The 15,126-nt window shown below is 34.9% G+C and overlaps 1 protein-coding gene across 1 annotated transcript; it reads right to left on the reverse strand.

Moving 5' to 3' along the window:
• Positions 1–4,746: 4,746 nt before the first annotated feature.
• On the reverse strand, positions 4,747–14,605 carry LOC107819653 (phosphoinositide phosphatase SAC2). The gene is made up of 16 exons (XM_016645786.2): positions 13,932–14,605; positions 11,991–12,195; positions 11,743–11,905; positions 10,955–11,177; positions 10,594–10,670; positions 10,103–10,290; positions 9,932–10,029; positions 9,684–9,817; positions 9,457–9,585; positions 8,609–8,942; positions 8,081–8,202; positions 7,872–7,985; positions 7,131–7,322; positions 6,400–6,576; positions 5,464–5,566; positions 4,747–5,224 (listed from the first exon to the last, which is right to left on the reverse strand). The coding sequence occupies exons 1-16, from the start codon at positions 14,025–14,027 to the stop codon at positions 5,105–5,107; spliced, it is 2,475 nt and encodes an 824-aa protein (XP_016501272.1). The 5' UTR covers positions 14,028–14,605; the 3' UTR covers positions 4,747–5,104.
• Positions 14,606–15,126: the final 521 nt, after the last annotated feature.

The following is a 15,126-nucleotide window of genomic DNA, read 5'->3' on the forward strand; positions in this document are numbered from 1 at the left end:
TAGCCCCCGGAAAATAAATTGAACTTGGGTTAAGCCTTTCAAATTCCAATGAGCCTTTCAAATTCCAATGAGCCTTTCATATATTTATACTTTGATGAGTTCTTTCAAAAGCAATCTAACGAGTGTATAAATTAAATATAAATGACATAAATAATTCTTGAAGTGTACCTATTTAATTTTGTGACATTAACGACTTAGTTAGAATGAATATGACTTTTTTAGTAAAAGTTTTGTTTTATTGTTTAAATTAAGGCACAAATAAGCCACAAAATATAACTCCTATTTTTCTTATATAATACATTATTATAATAATGATGGAGTCAAAAAGTTTTCCGTTTGACGATGATAATAAAAATCAATGTGCCAATTAAGACTAGAGAGTTTGCTGCCATTATATTTTAAACCGAGGGAGAAGAACAATAGCCACAAAGCATCACAAATTATAGAGAGCCAGTTCGTTTCAAAATAAAGCAGAAAAAAGTATAATATACAACTAGTAGTGTTCCCAGCTTCAGTTTCTCCATCTTCATTAGTGAGCATTTTCAATTTAGCTTATGGGGTTTAAAAGTTGTGGCTTCTTTTGAGTTCGTCAAGGAAAACAAGAGCAGATTGTGCTCATTGTGTCCTGGTCTTTTATTTTAGGAAACAATCGTGTCGTTTTTTTGTTTTTGTTTTGGGGTTGGAGCACTTTTGTGGGAGTCACATGACTTGAACATTTTGTGGGAGCTATTAGTTTTTAACATATCCTAATGGAATGATGAAAGTACTCTGTTTCGAATACTTGAAGGAAAATTTAGGGAAAACTATCCTCTATACCCTCTCAAAATTTTAATAGCCCATGTTTTGTTCTACTTACAAAAAATGGCCATTCGGCCCAAAAGTATTGCATATAGTAGCCGAAAGGAATGAATATGATAACATAAGCACCTGTAGCTTAGTGGATAGAGCGCATGTTTCCTAAGCTGAAGGTCGTAAGTTCGACCGCTGCCTGGCGCATTATATAAATATTTATTTTGCAATGTATAAATATTGTATCCTAGTACGACAGTGTATCCTTGGTGTATATTGAGCCTATCTCGAGTGTGTTTGTGTATCTAAAGTGTATATATTTGTGTACCCCAAATGTATTTTGTGTCGTGAATGTATAATCTGTCTGAACAATGTATCAAAATTATATATAATGTGTATTTTCTAATATGTAAACATAGTGTATATAAATTATATACAATTTTGTATGTGTAATGTGTGCACACTGTATATTTGGAGTGTATCATGTATTTTTGTATAATGACAGTCTTTTTTGTATATATTTTGTATAGTTTCATCTATTTTGTATAGTTACATTTATTTTATATATTTTTTGTATAGTGACAGTCTATTTTGTATATTTTTTGTATAGTGATAGTCTATTTGTATATTTTTTGTATTTGTATAGTGACAGATTTTGTATGAATTTTGTATAGTGACAAATTTGTATGTATTTTGTATAGTGACATATTTTCTTTTCAATATTCAAAAAAAAAATTGCTCTCCAATCTAATATAGTCTAAAAATATAATACATGGTCTATCTCTACATTGGACAAAATAACACAATTGAGAATGATTTTCTATTAGTGGATTCAAAAACATAAAAAGGTAAATAAATAGGAAGAAGGAGAGAAGGAAAGCCATCAGATTGAACCCAAGTAGAAACCTAACGACTTGCACATTTGTAAAAACATAAAAAGGGACGCTTTACTTGGATGGAAGAACCGAACTTTATCGTGAAATTGAAATCAAAACCCAGTCAGTCTAACCCATTGTGCTCGATCTCGTTGGCTTTAGATCTGGACGGAAACTCAAACACCGGCGACCCTCCATTAAATCTGGCGACTCTTTCTTCTCGTTTTAGTTACTATTTTGGGGATTTTGATATTATAAAAATCTAGATCTGAAAGATGGTTTGCTTACTAATTTGAATTTCGGCAGTATATAGCTTTTCCAACGACCGTGAAGTTTTCCGGCTAAACCATTTTGGGCCGGAAATATATTTCTCCAGTGAACCTGTGTTTGTTTGTGTATAGTTGTTACTATGAACTTGTTATGCTGGAGATTATGGGATACCTTGAATATTACTTTTGTCGGAATCCAACCCACTAACGATAAATAGGGCCCGATTCTGCCGCCTACATTTCTACAAGAAAAGAGAGGAAAATCTACATTATGATTAATTGAAAATTGAGAAAGTAAGAATTGGAGTTGTGAAAAGGAAGCTACTTTTCTCAAAGGAAAGAAAAGATTTGATTGTTGCTTTTTGTAAGCTGACAAATTGGAGCTGGAATTTGTTGGAGAAAAGGGTTTCCCATTGGAGTTGTAGGCTAGGGACAAACCTAGGGCCATTGATGAAGAGCTTTGAAGGCATGTGGTGCAGATATATAGTTCGGTGGCTAGCCACTAGAATTATTTTTGGGCTATAAAATGCATATTGAAATTTTGGGCTACCGGATGCTATTTATTTTGCCCGATGAGCTATAAATGAAGTTCTCTCGAAAATTTAAGGATGTAACTTAAGTTTGGGCTGTAGATAGGGGTGTACATAGACCAAATTGGTTCGTTTTTTATCAAAATCGAATCAAATCAATTATATCGATTTGGATTAGTTCGGTTTTGTCCGAATTTTTAGGTTTTTTTGGGGGGTTTTATTTATATGAATATTATTTCAATCTTACTTTGTTAAATTCTTTATATGTTTAGTAAAAATTGACAAACATATGATATATTAATATCTTCTTATGAGAGAATTTTTTTAGTAACATGTGATAGTTATTTTATTAATCGTCTGGCAATAAATTTTCGTTGATGTACACTTTCAAGGTTAATTGAATTTAATAATTAAACATAAAAATCAATATGATACTTATATATAATGATATGTTCTATTTAATTTTAAATTATGAAAATACGACTTCAAATTAAAAAAGATGTAAGAATTTAATAGATCTTAACATAAGAAAATGATCATACAACCTATTATTTAAAATTAGTAAAACTAGAGCACTTTATATTTAACTAAATATTACATCCCATAAGAGAATCGTAAATATTTATAGAGATTTTTTTAAAAGAAAAGTCTCAAAAGTACATATAAAAATTATATATTTATATGTCGGTTTGGTTTGAATTTTTAACTCAATACCCAACCTAATCAGGGTTTTTAATCAGTTTGATGCAATTTTCCGGTTCGGTTTGTACACCCTAGCTCTAGATTAGGGGTGTTTTTGGCCAAAAGCTCTTCTAAATCACTGCAAACCATGTCTCCACGTGCAATATATCTTTTCTCTTTCCTATTTAAAGATTTAAAAAACATCTATGTTACATTGTTTACTTGCTCCACCAATAAGTGATGTAATAAGACATTAAGTAATGTGACAGAAATAAAAGAGCGTAATAGTGCTTCACCCACCTTCTCTCTTTTATCACTGTAATATCTCCCCCTGTACACACTTATTAAGGTAATCATGTTTATATTTGTTTACAACAACTAATACATCGAATAATAGTTTGGACAAAGATTAGCTATTTATATTTGTACACCATGTATCACACTGTATTATATACATGTGTCAGTTTGAAGATGTCACAGAACTCAAAAGATGGGACTCAAAAAAATCGTGCAGAATCAAGTCTTAGAAGGCAAAGAGTGAGCTTTCTCAATAATGAGTACTGGAATATACTCAACAGTGAAAATGAAATCTTAGTGATTTTCTTTACCTAATGAATTAGGACTATGCATCAAAGTCTTTGTTGTACTCCACTCTCACAATATTTACTACAACATGAATCACACGAAAATAGATTAGAAACCTCGATGAAACGCTATCCTCATATGCCAGCTCAGTTTTGACTCTAGCCTCTCATATAACTCCATATTCTGTCTATTTGTCATTCCCTCCTGAATGTGGTATTGAAAGGAATTAATCGTTTTTTCAACTACAAGCCGCAAAAACGAATGTTCTTGCTTACAAAAATATTGTACTATGTAACACACAGAGAGAGAAAGGAAGAAGAAGAAGAACGGGGAGGGGGCAAGGGAGGAATCACTAAGAAGTACGAACAGAACTATTAAGGCGGATCGAACAGCACCAGAAAAGATCAATGCTAAGAAACTACACCTTCACACTCAGGGAGCACCAGAAAAGATTAATACTAAGAAACTACACCTTCACACTCAGGGAACAAGGATGATGGACCCACTATAGTACTTAATCTCATTCTATTGCTACCGTACTTCATTTCTGAAGAATAGATAAATGCCTATCAATGGCCAGCCCTTCTAGCAAATTGCAGGGTAGATAACTAAAGATATTCTTCATAAAAGAACACATGCTTTTAGGCTAGGAGCAGTATAAAGGTGGGATAAACCAAACCACTATAATTTCTGCCATCAAAGCCTGAAAAGCAACGTCTTTCTGTCAACATAGCTGCAAAATGGTTAAATAACTAATAACAATGGTTAAGAACACACAGTAATTCCTCTGCCAAATCAATGTATTAGGTGCTGCAATGAGGCAACCACTCAAAGCAGTCCTCTGCTTAAGCCAGAGGCATTTTGGGAATATCCCGGAAACCATAAGAATTTCCAGGTGATGCTTTCCCTAATACTAGCTACATTGATCACTGTTGCGATCACAACCTCATAGTATATAAGTATATCTAAATTTCTCCTCAGCTACATGCAAGAATTCAAATTTTAAACCATGCTACATGGTAAAGATCAGCTTTTATACAGAAAAGAATACTGGAGCTCCAACTTATAAATTTGTAAGAGATATTTACAGAACTGAAACCTACAAAAACAGTTAGAAAATGAAGGAACAAAAAACAACTGAAAGAATCATCTGCTTCTATTTACTCTGTACTTTCTATATCATTTTCTAAAGTGCTTCAATTTACAATCTCAATGGCTTTGTTTAGGCATATTTTCTCTAACAAAATTCATTGTTCCGCTCTTACCTAATCAACATCACCTGTCATTTATTCGGTAAGTAATCCACATCCTTCGGATGGTTTGATTGAATGTAATTGTCTGAAAGAATACAGCTTCAACGAGACCGGAAATGACCTCAAGGAAAAAGCATATCTCCATTGTTAACCCAATGCACAAACATCTCAGAAAATTCATTAATACTTTTACTACTTCCTTCGGCATCAAAATTGAGATCTCCACTAGTTTGCTCCTGCCGCTAAAATACCAAGATTGAAGAAGCAAAAGGGATTACTCATGCGCGTCAGTATTATTATTAGAGATGTAGAGAGAAGCTAATAACAAGAGGCACAAAATAAGAAGGTATATTTAAGATTCTTCATATTCTAACCAAGGCTTCCAGCTAAAAGCAAGACCCAATTTCGTGCACTCCCCCCCCCCCTCTCCCCACAAAAAAAAAAAATATTACTACATAAGCGGAGTTTTGTGTGGACTGACCTTCAAGCTTGACTCACTTGCTGAAAAGCTTATTTCAGCTTTAGATCCAACTGTTACACCATCTGACGAGACGACACCAGATGGTGAGCTTATGATAGCAGATCTGCACGAATGGAGCTAAGTGTCAAATTTAAAGACCAAAGTCTGAAAACACGGCCAAGGAAGCATTAGCCATTAATCTAGTTTTGACTTGGTCGTTCATAAGAGCAATTTATTTGATCAGAAATGTGGAAAGCAGGCAGTAAAAGAATTAAATACTCCTTCCTTTTCTAATCGTCCTGCAAAGACAGACATTCGATGATTCGAAGAGTCGTTTATTTTCTTTCCTCATAGTGGAAAGAAGTCTGTAAAGGAATTAAATACTCTTTCCTTTTCTAATTGTCCTGTGAAGACAGGCATTCACAGAGTCGTTTCTTTCTTTCCTTCAATAAATAGTTCGTTTAAGATTTTCCCTTTTGCCTGTACTAGGTAATAATAAGCCTGAGCAAAAGAGTATTCAAAAAGTCACACTCCACCGAGTGTCAAAGGTCAATTTTTTGAAGCAGATCTGAACAATTATATTATATATAGAAGTGCAAGAAGTCTCAACACAACCATCAACTTCCTACTTCGTTTTTGCGTCATTAAGTCACTAACTTAGTGAGATAATCCGAAAGTCAAGCCTGAACCCCTAGCTAGTCTCTATAATGTCTCCTTAAATTTATTTTAGTGTGGGCTATTTCAATGCAATAAGCTGCATAAATCTAACGTTTTGGTTCTGGCAAAGTGTTGTGGTAATATTGGTGTGAGAACCAATGAAGCAAGCATTGGTTGATATGATACGTTTTCAACCTCCTGACTCTAGTGATCCCACCAGGACTTCTTTGAAAGCAATGGTTTAAACCAAGTATGCGGATTCAATTCTATCAAAGCTTTAATCAATAGGAAAGAAGATACCTCTCGTATGTTTCTTCTTCACATGAATTTCCGGATGAAGAGAGCCACTCAATATCTAGGAAATTTGAAAAATCAACTGAATCAACACGTTCACGCAATCTAACACTTTCATTGCCGAGACACTGCTCTAACTGCATATCCAGGAAAAGCTGTCTACCAGACATTGAGGGTGTGTACCTATTAAAAGTGAGATAAGCACCAATCTACTATGAGAAAACAAGAAATAAGGCAAGAACGAGATACACAACCCTTTCAAAACGCATTGCCACTCGACGTCAACAAAGAGAGGAAGCAACAGAGAAATTGGAAAGAGCCAACAAGAATCTTAAGAGTGATAACATTTGGTTAGCACACATTTGTCCATGAATAGTGTAGCAACCTACCTGCTATTAACTTTATTTCTTAAAAAACATAAAATGCGATACTAGACAATAAGAAGCTCCTTAAGAGAGAGGAATTGATTAGTACGTCTATTTTGGCTATAAATATAATAGCCACTAACCTGCTAAATTTATTTCTTAAAAACACAATCATTACAGTCTTCATTGAAAAGATACATATAACATTCAAAAGTTGCAGTGGTTTTGTCAATGGGAGTGGAACCACATTTAGATACAACTCTCACAATGGTCAGCACTTAGCATCCATTCAATCGAAGGACTTTTGAATCAACTGATGTATTCTGCTGCAATAAACAAATCTATGCAGCAAAGAAATTTAAACTAAGCTACCTTGTAAATGAAATATCAGTTTCACAAGTTGAGATTTCTGGGGTGGACTCCGAAAGACCCTTACTACCACCTTTTGCACTCTCAGGCAAAGGTTGGTCAGAGTCATCAGTCTGCTCCGTTTCAGTCTCCTTGACAGGAGAGCTGCTTCCACAGATCAAATTTCCTTCTGATAGCGACCTTTTAATAAACGACCTGCACATGAAGAAACGGCTTCAGAAATAGCTTTGGGGGTTTTTGAACTCGTCTGGCTTAATTAAAGTATTTTTCTCTTTTGGGTTTTGACTTTTGACCAGAAGTTGAAAACCCCTAATCAGTTTTTTGTAAGTGAATTCTCCAGTACATCACCAATTAACTTTAATATTCATCTCAGATAAAAAGGGCAAAAAAAAAAAGCAAGCTTAAGGTAAACCATGAATTTTGCATGGACGAAGTGGGTGATAGATGATGGTTGTAGTATGGTACAGAGTTTTAGCCTTTAGCTAGTAAAAGGCTGGTCGCTTGGGCAAGCTCACTTCCCTAGAATGTATCACATATATATAAAGTCATAAACCGCAGGGTCACTTGGGACTCACTTTTGCAACTTCACAACTCAACTGTCTTAAGACTTCAACTTGATAGTAATTCACTTGATGAATTTTAACACTTCAATAACAAAATACTTAATATTCAAAAACTTTGTACTAATAGAAGTATTGACACTGAGGAAGAGACAAGGGAATGATAAATTAAAGATCCGGTTACCTAGAATTCTCCATGGCTAAACTCGATCCATGCCCACCAACATTATAGTGCTGGTCTGAATCCAATTCCCATAGAGCTGGCTTACCTTCTTGCGGTCGGAAATGTCCCAAGAACCTGGAATTGGGACCACATGTATTTATTTTAATTTGCCTTCATCTGTCGAAAGAACAGATACAAGAAACATACTGTAAAGAAACTAATTCACGTACACATTAATGGCATCTTGTTTCTCAGCGTCCATGTAGGCATTACTGTAATAGCGCTGAAGTGTCCTAAAGAGCTCCTGAGACTGAGTTGCTGCTTTCCATTGGCCTCGCCTTTCTGAAAATATCTGTTTGATCAAATCCATCAGTATAGCATACAGAACCACTAGACTCGTTAGAACTTATCAGCGTGTGCATTTACTGGTCGAATGTAATTAGCCAATTTGAACAAGACATCCGTAGATAAAATTTCATCATATTGAATTTCCAACTTTAGATATCCAGAAAAGGAAAGAATTTATTTCACTGGCAAACTAATCATAGATTTCAATTTAAAACATGATCAGCAGTCAACAGATGCCTCCTACTTAGATCTTGTAATTGAAAGATATGGTATCTGCAGATCATCTCAGACTTGGAAGTTACTTAAAGATCCTTGCTCACTACCAACTTATTACTAGAATATCCTGTATCCATCAGCATAATAGAGAAATAAATTGCAGAATTTTGAGTGAACAAACAAGGCAGAATTACCTTGTTATGTGCAGCAGACCCTCCGTATTGTAATGCAAGTGTGTCGCCCATTGCTTCATAGAGTTTCATTAGATTATCTGCTAAAGCTGAATCCAAATCAATGTTCTCCACATCTATAAAGCCCAAGGCATGCAGCTGATGGCCCAGGGCAACCAGCCCATAGGCATATTGGGCAACATTTGTGCGATCCAAACAGTCTATGCAATTAGTTCGTAATACCCCTCTTTGTAGTGTTGAAAGCTTGACATAGTAATCTCCACACAGATCACCACTAGAGGAGTTCGATTCAGCTCCCACTTCACAAAGGTCTTTTCCAGCTTGATCACCAGTATTGCTACAGAGCAATAAACAAAATCAATGTGAAAAAAAGGGTTCAGACGCTGTCATCGCTGAGAGAAAACCCATATAGGACATAGAATTGCTAGGCAGAAATCTTGGACAGCACTTTCAAGAATATTGAAGCCTACACATAGAAATCAGGTTAGTACCAAATTTAGCTTTAGCATACATCCATCTCTCTCTTTCGTACATCCATCTCTCTCTCTCCCTCTCTGACAGTGGTTATCTCACATAGGTTATTTCAATTGTTTAGGCAAATGAAAGTTCAACCAGACACAAAAGGTTACTATGTGGACCTGCCTGAGGTTCAAATTGCCTAAGCCTCAAGTTACAACAACACATATCAAAGGAGAAAATGCCGACAAAACCCACAAGAACAACTGAGCTCTTTAGCCCAAGCTAAGTGTTGGAAGCACTCTCCTAATTAATAAAGCTAATTTGAGAACTATCAACTCTCGTGAACTGAGATAATCAAATCTCGCTGGGAGGATTTGGATTACCAAACTTACCCAGTGGATGAGAATTTAAGCAATTTCCCAGACTTTGAGGCAGGGATAAGTTGACAGTGCAGAAAGCCTGTTAAATCCAACGCAGTAGCTGCCACCTTGCCCAGGAGTGTCAAGACATTTGTAGCTTTGCTGGAAAAGAGGTGTCATGTCATCAGCAACCCATCGGACCAACATACAAGAAAAAGAAAAAATAACAAGTACAACAATTTCGGAAGCAGCAAGCAGACCTCCTAGAGTGTTTATTCAGGTCCCAGTGAAGAAATCTCAAGTGGTTCTCCTCAGAAAGATCTTTATTTATAAACTCAATAGCATTAGCAAATGCTGCACGAAGAATTGTTTCTCTTGGCCTCTTCTCACGAGTCTGTTTAGCGTCAACATTAACAACAAATACAGGGGAAAGATGAGCAGAGAAGGTTAGACTACTGAAAATGAAAAGGCAACATAAATTGGATTCAGATTCCCTGATAAAGTTTACCTTAATCAAATTCAATATTATAATTGGATTTCCGTATCTCTTTACAAGATTCTCAAAGTGACGTTTGGTGGCTTCAAACTTCAAATCCTTCCTGGAGACTATAAAAAGAAACAATCATGAAAATTGAGAATATTGCATACTTCATAATAAAATATGCATCTTTTCTCATACGTATGATGTCAGGCTTAATATTCAAACGTGAAGTTTCTTGCGACCAGAAAAGAGGTATTGAACCCCGGTTCTGCACAACAGCACTTATTTGTACAGGGAAACCATCACGCATATCTTCAAGCACAATCTGTTCCGTTTCCACATCATTTGCTACGCGACCCTTCTCATTTACACCTCTTTTTAAATATCTGCATAACATAAAAGGAAAATAACTCAACAACTAGGAGATGAACCATGATCACTAACTGAAATACTGAATTTAAATTTACTTATACTTCACATGTATCTGATCAGACAAAGATCATTTACATGAAAGTAACTGAGAACACTCTTTTGAATTTTCTTCATCTTTAAATTCAACTTAGTCATAGGTAAATGCCAAAATTACTCAAATGGCACACTATTGCTGGAGTAATAGATCTACCAGAATCCGATGAGATAAGTCAGCATCAGATAAAAAAGGATATAGTATTAAAGTCAATTAGACGAACCTGGTACCGGCATAATGACGAGAACGTCTAGCAATTAGGGTCAACACAAAATCCCGATTAGAAATAGAAAGCGTCACCTACAAAAAGCATCAGCTACATGATAACATGTTTAAAGTTGTATCCTAGCAATGGCTAAAATATCCAAGTCATTTAATGGGTAAAGCAATCATGAAACATCACAATACTAAAGTCTGAGAATGAATCACAGGTTCCTTTCAATCTGAATATACCATCACCTAGTACAACAAATAAGTTGGTATCATATCTAAAAGGAGCATCTTCCCCACTACATTGAGGTCAAAATTCAGATTTCCCTTCGGTTTCATATAAACCTCTGAAACAATTTCAAGTAAAAAAATACCTGTTTAAAGAATCCATATACTAAAGCGACAGTCCAAAGAGTATTTTTGAGCTGATAGCGAATTCCTCGGGTTAAGAACTCATTCCATACGAACATTGTGTCGTAAAGGGTGAGTCCAGTCTCACAATTGCTCAGATTCTTTTGAAGACTAAGCATAATATGATAGGAGTAGCTGAAAAAGAAGTCCTTTGTGAGATCCACCGTGCGCAGGAGCTTCTTGTATCTATTCCCAGAATAAAAGGAGAAAGAGAAAGAACCAAAAAGCAAAAGTGAGTTAATAAAGCAGATGCAGTGCCGAAAAAGGAAAAATATAAAGAATGAGGAAATGCTGATGAAAGAAACTATGAACAAAAAAGGCAAGCATTTGTGCCACTGAAATCCTGATGGTACCTTGTCTCACTCAACATGTAAAATTAACATCAGAACACCACTGTAGTTTGCCCTGTAAATTTGCAGGAAATAAACTGGCAATGGGCTCTACAACAGTATAGCTACAAAATGTTCATCTATAATGTTCTCACTATAGTTTATACTGTCCACGCAGCTAAAACACTGCAGGGGCTATTGGCAAGATAGTATAGAGATTACCTCAAACGTGAGACAAGTTTAAAGATTACAAATCTCAGAGCAGTCCAAATAAAAGAAAACAAAATAAAAATGAAACAACCACATCTAGGATAATATCTCATAAAGATACAAAGAAACTAGAAGTAATGTTATTTCCATTATAATGCCTTCTCAAAAGTACTATGGACATTTTACATTTACATGCAGAATTGACAAAAGACCTGTTCTCATTCTTAGAATCCATATTGGATAGCACAGTTGAATTGGGGATTGGAAACATCTCGCTCTTCGTAATGGCATAAACCGCATGACCGCATATCATTCCGACTTTCCTTCTTTTTGTAATAAGCACCATGTAATAAGGTCCCAAAAACTTTACAAAACCTAAAATCCACCAAAAACAAAGAGTTGCATTACAAATAAAAAAATCCATTCAGAAAGAGAATGAAACTTTAGTGGTATAACATACCAACAATTCCGTAGCAGGTCGAAACAAATTTAAGCCCTCCAGTTGACTTGTTCCCTTCATGTATTCTTTTGAGGAGGTCAATGCATTCAAGTTCTGAGTATGTGGCAGAATCTTCATACATGATTAGCTCCGACGGCTCTAACCTGTCAATCTTCAAAACTTTCCAAAAAGTCCTAGTTTTATCCCTCCCAACCATATAGAAGTTCTGCGACATGTAAAAGTAAGTTAACCGTTGTGACAATTATATAAAAGCAAATTAACTTCATAATCTTCATCCATATTCAGTATCCAGTACAATCAGCAGAAGGAAAAAAAGGAATAACTAAGGATATGTGACTATGCACAGATATATGCTCCAATCCCACATAGTTAATAAGGTCAGCATGAAAGAAAGAGAACCAACTTATTGACACACACACATGCGCATATATATATATGTATATGTGTGTGTGTGTATATATAGAGAGAGATTCTATGCAACTGGGGGAATAATTTAAGTAAAAGATTTTTTTGACATTTAGTCCTGAAATCTCGGAGAGTGAATGTACAAAATAAAAATGGAATAAGGCTACAACACGTGTGACTTGAAGTGAGGACAGAGAACAATTTTACTTGAAAATGCTTACTTGGAAGAGAGATAGCTGACTAAATTGGTTATTGGCAAAATCTACAAAATCTCAAGTACACACCACGTAGGAAAGACAAAAAATTCCCTATTTGGCTTTACTTTTTTGAATAAACTAAATCAAGCTATATTTTTGCATGATGGAATAAGAAGTGCAACAAGCATCTCTTTAGTTATCAAAGTCGACCTAAGATGAGTTTAAATAAGTATTCTATTCTGTTTTACACATTCCACTTATTACCAACAAAATGGTGGTCAAATAGAAAAACGATAGGCCAAACATTTTGGGATGAAATGAAATATTGAACATTTTAAGCAGCATTCTATTCAAGTAACTTAACAAGTTCTGATCCAAAATGGTCTAACACCTGACACCAACGAGACAAAATATGCTTAACAAGCCTGTACTAACAAGAAACAATCAACACGAGACAAAATATGCTTATCCTTTAGCTAAAAGGGAAGAGCTTGATGTACATCATATCATCTGTAGCTTGATAGAAATACAATATAGCATTGGAGTCTGACTTCCCCCCTTTAATTGTTTCATAAACTCATTGACATGTTGAGATTGTTAAGTTATCAAGTTCTCTGTTGTTTGAACTTGAGAGAAATAAAGAAAGACGCCACATTGTACTAGTTACTTTCTTTACTAAAATGAGGAGTCTTATTCATTTAGCACTATGGGAAACAACCTCACGCGAGTCACTTCCCTTAACAATGTGATAAACCATATCATTTCCCCTTCTACATGAAAAATGAATTTCCCTTTGGAAAATAGACAAGCAATTTGGAGTTAAATACAAACGTGAAAATTTCCATTTTGAGACCAAGAACCTGCAATATTAGCCATGTAAGATCCAAAAGACCATCCACAAGCAACAAAATTATAACTTTTTTTTCATATGGTCTAAAGGTTGTATCTTTATAGAGATGCATCACACAAAATATATTCATATGCTTTGCTTTTGAATGTAAACATTTGCTTTGGAGATATTGTTCTAAACTGACACACACAAAAAAAATATTGAATCGAAATCATAATTAAACAAATCGTAAACCAAGTCGATAAGCATGTAGGTAAAAATTAGGAGAACTAAAAAAGCAGAAAACTTGCTCGGCCAACAAGCTAAATAACCAAATAACGAAGTTAAATGACATCTTTGAAATACTAAAAGTTACTAATACATGATCTAAAGGAAAAAAAAACTCTTGCAATCTACAACTGGAAAATAAACATATAGCAGAATTTTCCAGTTTAATAACATAAAGAGAAAAAAAAATCGAGGAAGTAAATCAAATCGTCAAACATATACCGAGCTAGTCTCATAGAGCCGAAACTTCTGGAGATATAAGGGTCTCGAGTCGTGTTGCTCATTGTTTTCAGATTGTTGACTGCTCTCTGAACCCATATTCTCCGATCCCGAGCCTCAGGACCGGCAGTTTTATCTCAGTTGAGCATAAAATAGGAAAGAATTCGCTGGTCAACTCACTACCAGAAACCTTAACTGGTAACCTTCTTCTCCAAATATAAATAACCTGATATTCTAAATCACAAGCGAAAAAAAAAACTTTGGAAACTAAACTGTGGAGTGAAAACAAATCAGATATCAAAAAAAAACAAAATATGGAAGCGAGAAAAGCTCAAAAAAAAAAGGAAAAGTTAGAGCGAAAAGAGAAGTCAACACAGAGAGAAACTCTAAGAAGAGAGAAATAAGGAAGATTTGGGAAAGATTTCAGATCGGAAGAGGTAAGCAAGGGGACTAGAGCTCCGGCGTCTACATCCACATAAAACACGCAAATATTATTTATATTTATTATTTATTTGATTTGTACATATACAGCTAAGATATGCCGAAATTTTCAAATTGCCTACTGTAAGGCCTCCATGATCTTGTCTTTAATTCCTTTTTTCTTCTTTTATTTCCTTTCTTGAATTTATGGTGGTCTTTTTTTTTTCTCTTTTTCTATCTTTCCTTCACTAGTTATCAATTCGAGTAATATATTTCCTCCTTTTTATATGTTTAATAGATACGAAATTAAATTACTCTTGACACTTAATAAAATTACCCTTTAAATTCTAATCTTAAATATTACTATAATATTTTCGTGGTCTGAGGCCGAATTTGAAAGTGGCGGGAGCACCATTATCAAATAAAAGTTTGAGCAAATACTAAAGTGAGAGTCAAACCCAAACAGTGCACTAAAAGTCAAATTGTGCCCCTCAAATCGACCATTGCAGTTGCATAAGCTTTAAAATATATATATATATATATATATATTTATTTATTTATTTTTAGTGCTACGGGATCGATGACTCCTACCGTGACGGTAGGTCCGCCTCTATTTGTGGTCACAAGAGCATATTATTAAGGGCTTAATAACTTATTTTAGTTTATGTGAGAATCAAATGTTTCCTCTTCCATGTAAGTTCTCAAATTATATTCACCCTTTCCTCCCATCAATATTTTAAGAATTACCTCATAATTAAGGAAAATAATGCTTTTGGTA

This window comes from Nicotiana tabacum, chromosome 6 (genome assembly GCF_000715075.1).
Source record: "Nicotiana tabacum cultivar K326 chromosome 6, ASM71507v2, whole genome shotgun sequence".
In the NCBI taxonomy this organism is placed as follows: Eukaryota; Viridiplantae; Streptophyta; class Magnoliopsida; order Solanales; family Solanaceae; genus Nicotiana; species Nicotiana tabacum.

Bases quoted from the DNA above. Each gene is read 5' to 3' on its own strand.
- LOC107819653 (XM_016645786.2), bottom strand. From the start codon at position 14,027: ATGGGTTCAGAGAGCAGTCAACAATCTGAAAACAATGAGCAACACGAC. The intron at 9,818-9,931 runs GTAAACTTTATC...GACGCTAAACAG, and splicing joins TAATATTGAATTTGATTAAG to ACTCGTGAGAAGAGGCCAAG. The intron at 7,323-7,871 runs GTAACCGGATCT...CTTCATGTGCAG, and splicing joins TTAGCCATGGAGAATTCTAG to GTCGTTTATTAAAAGGTCGC.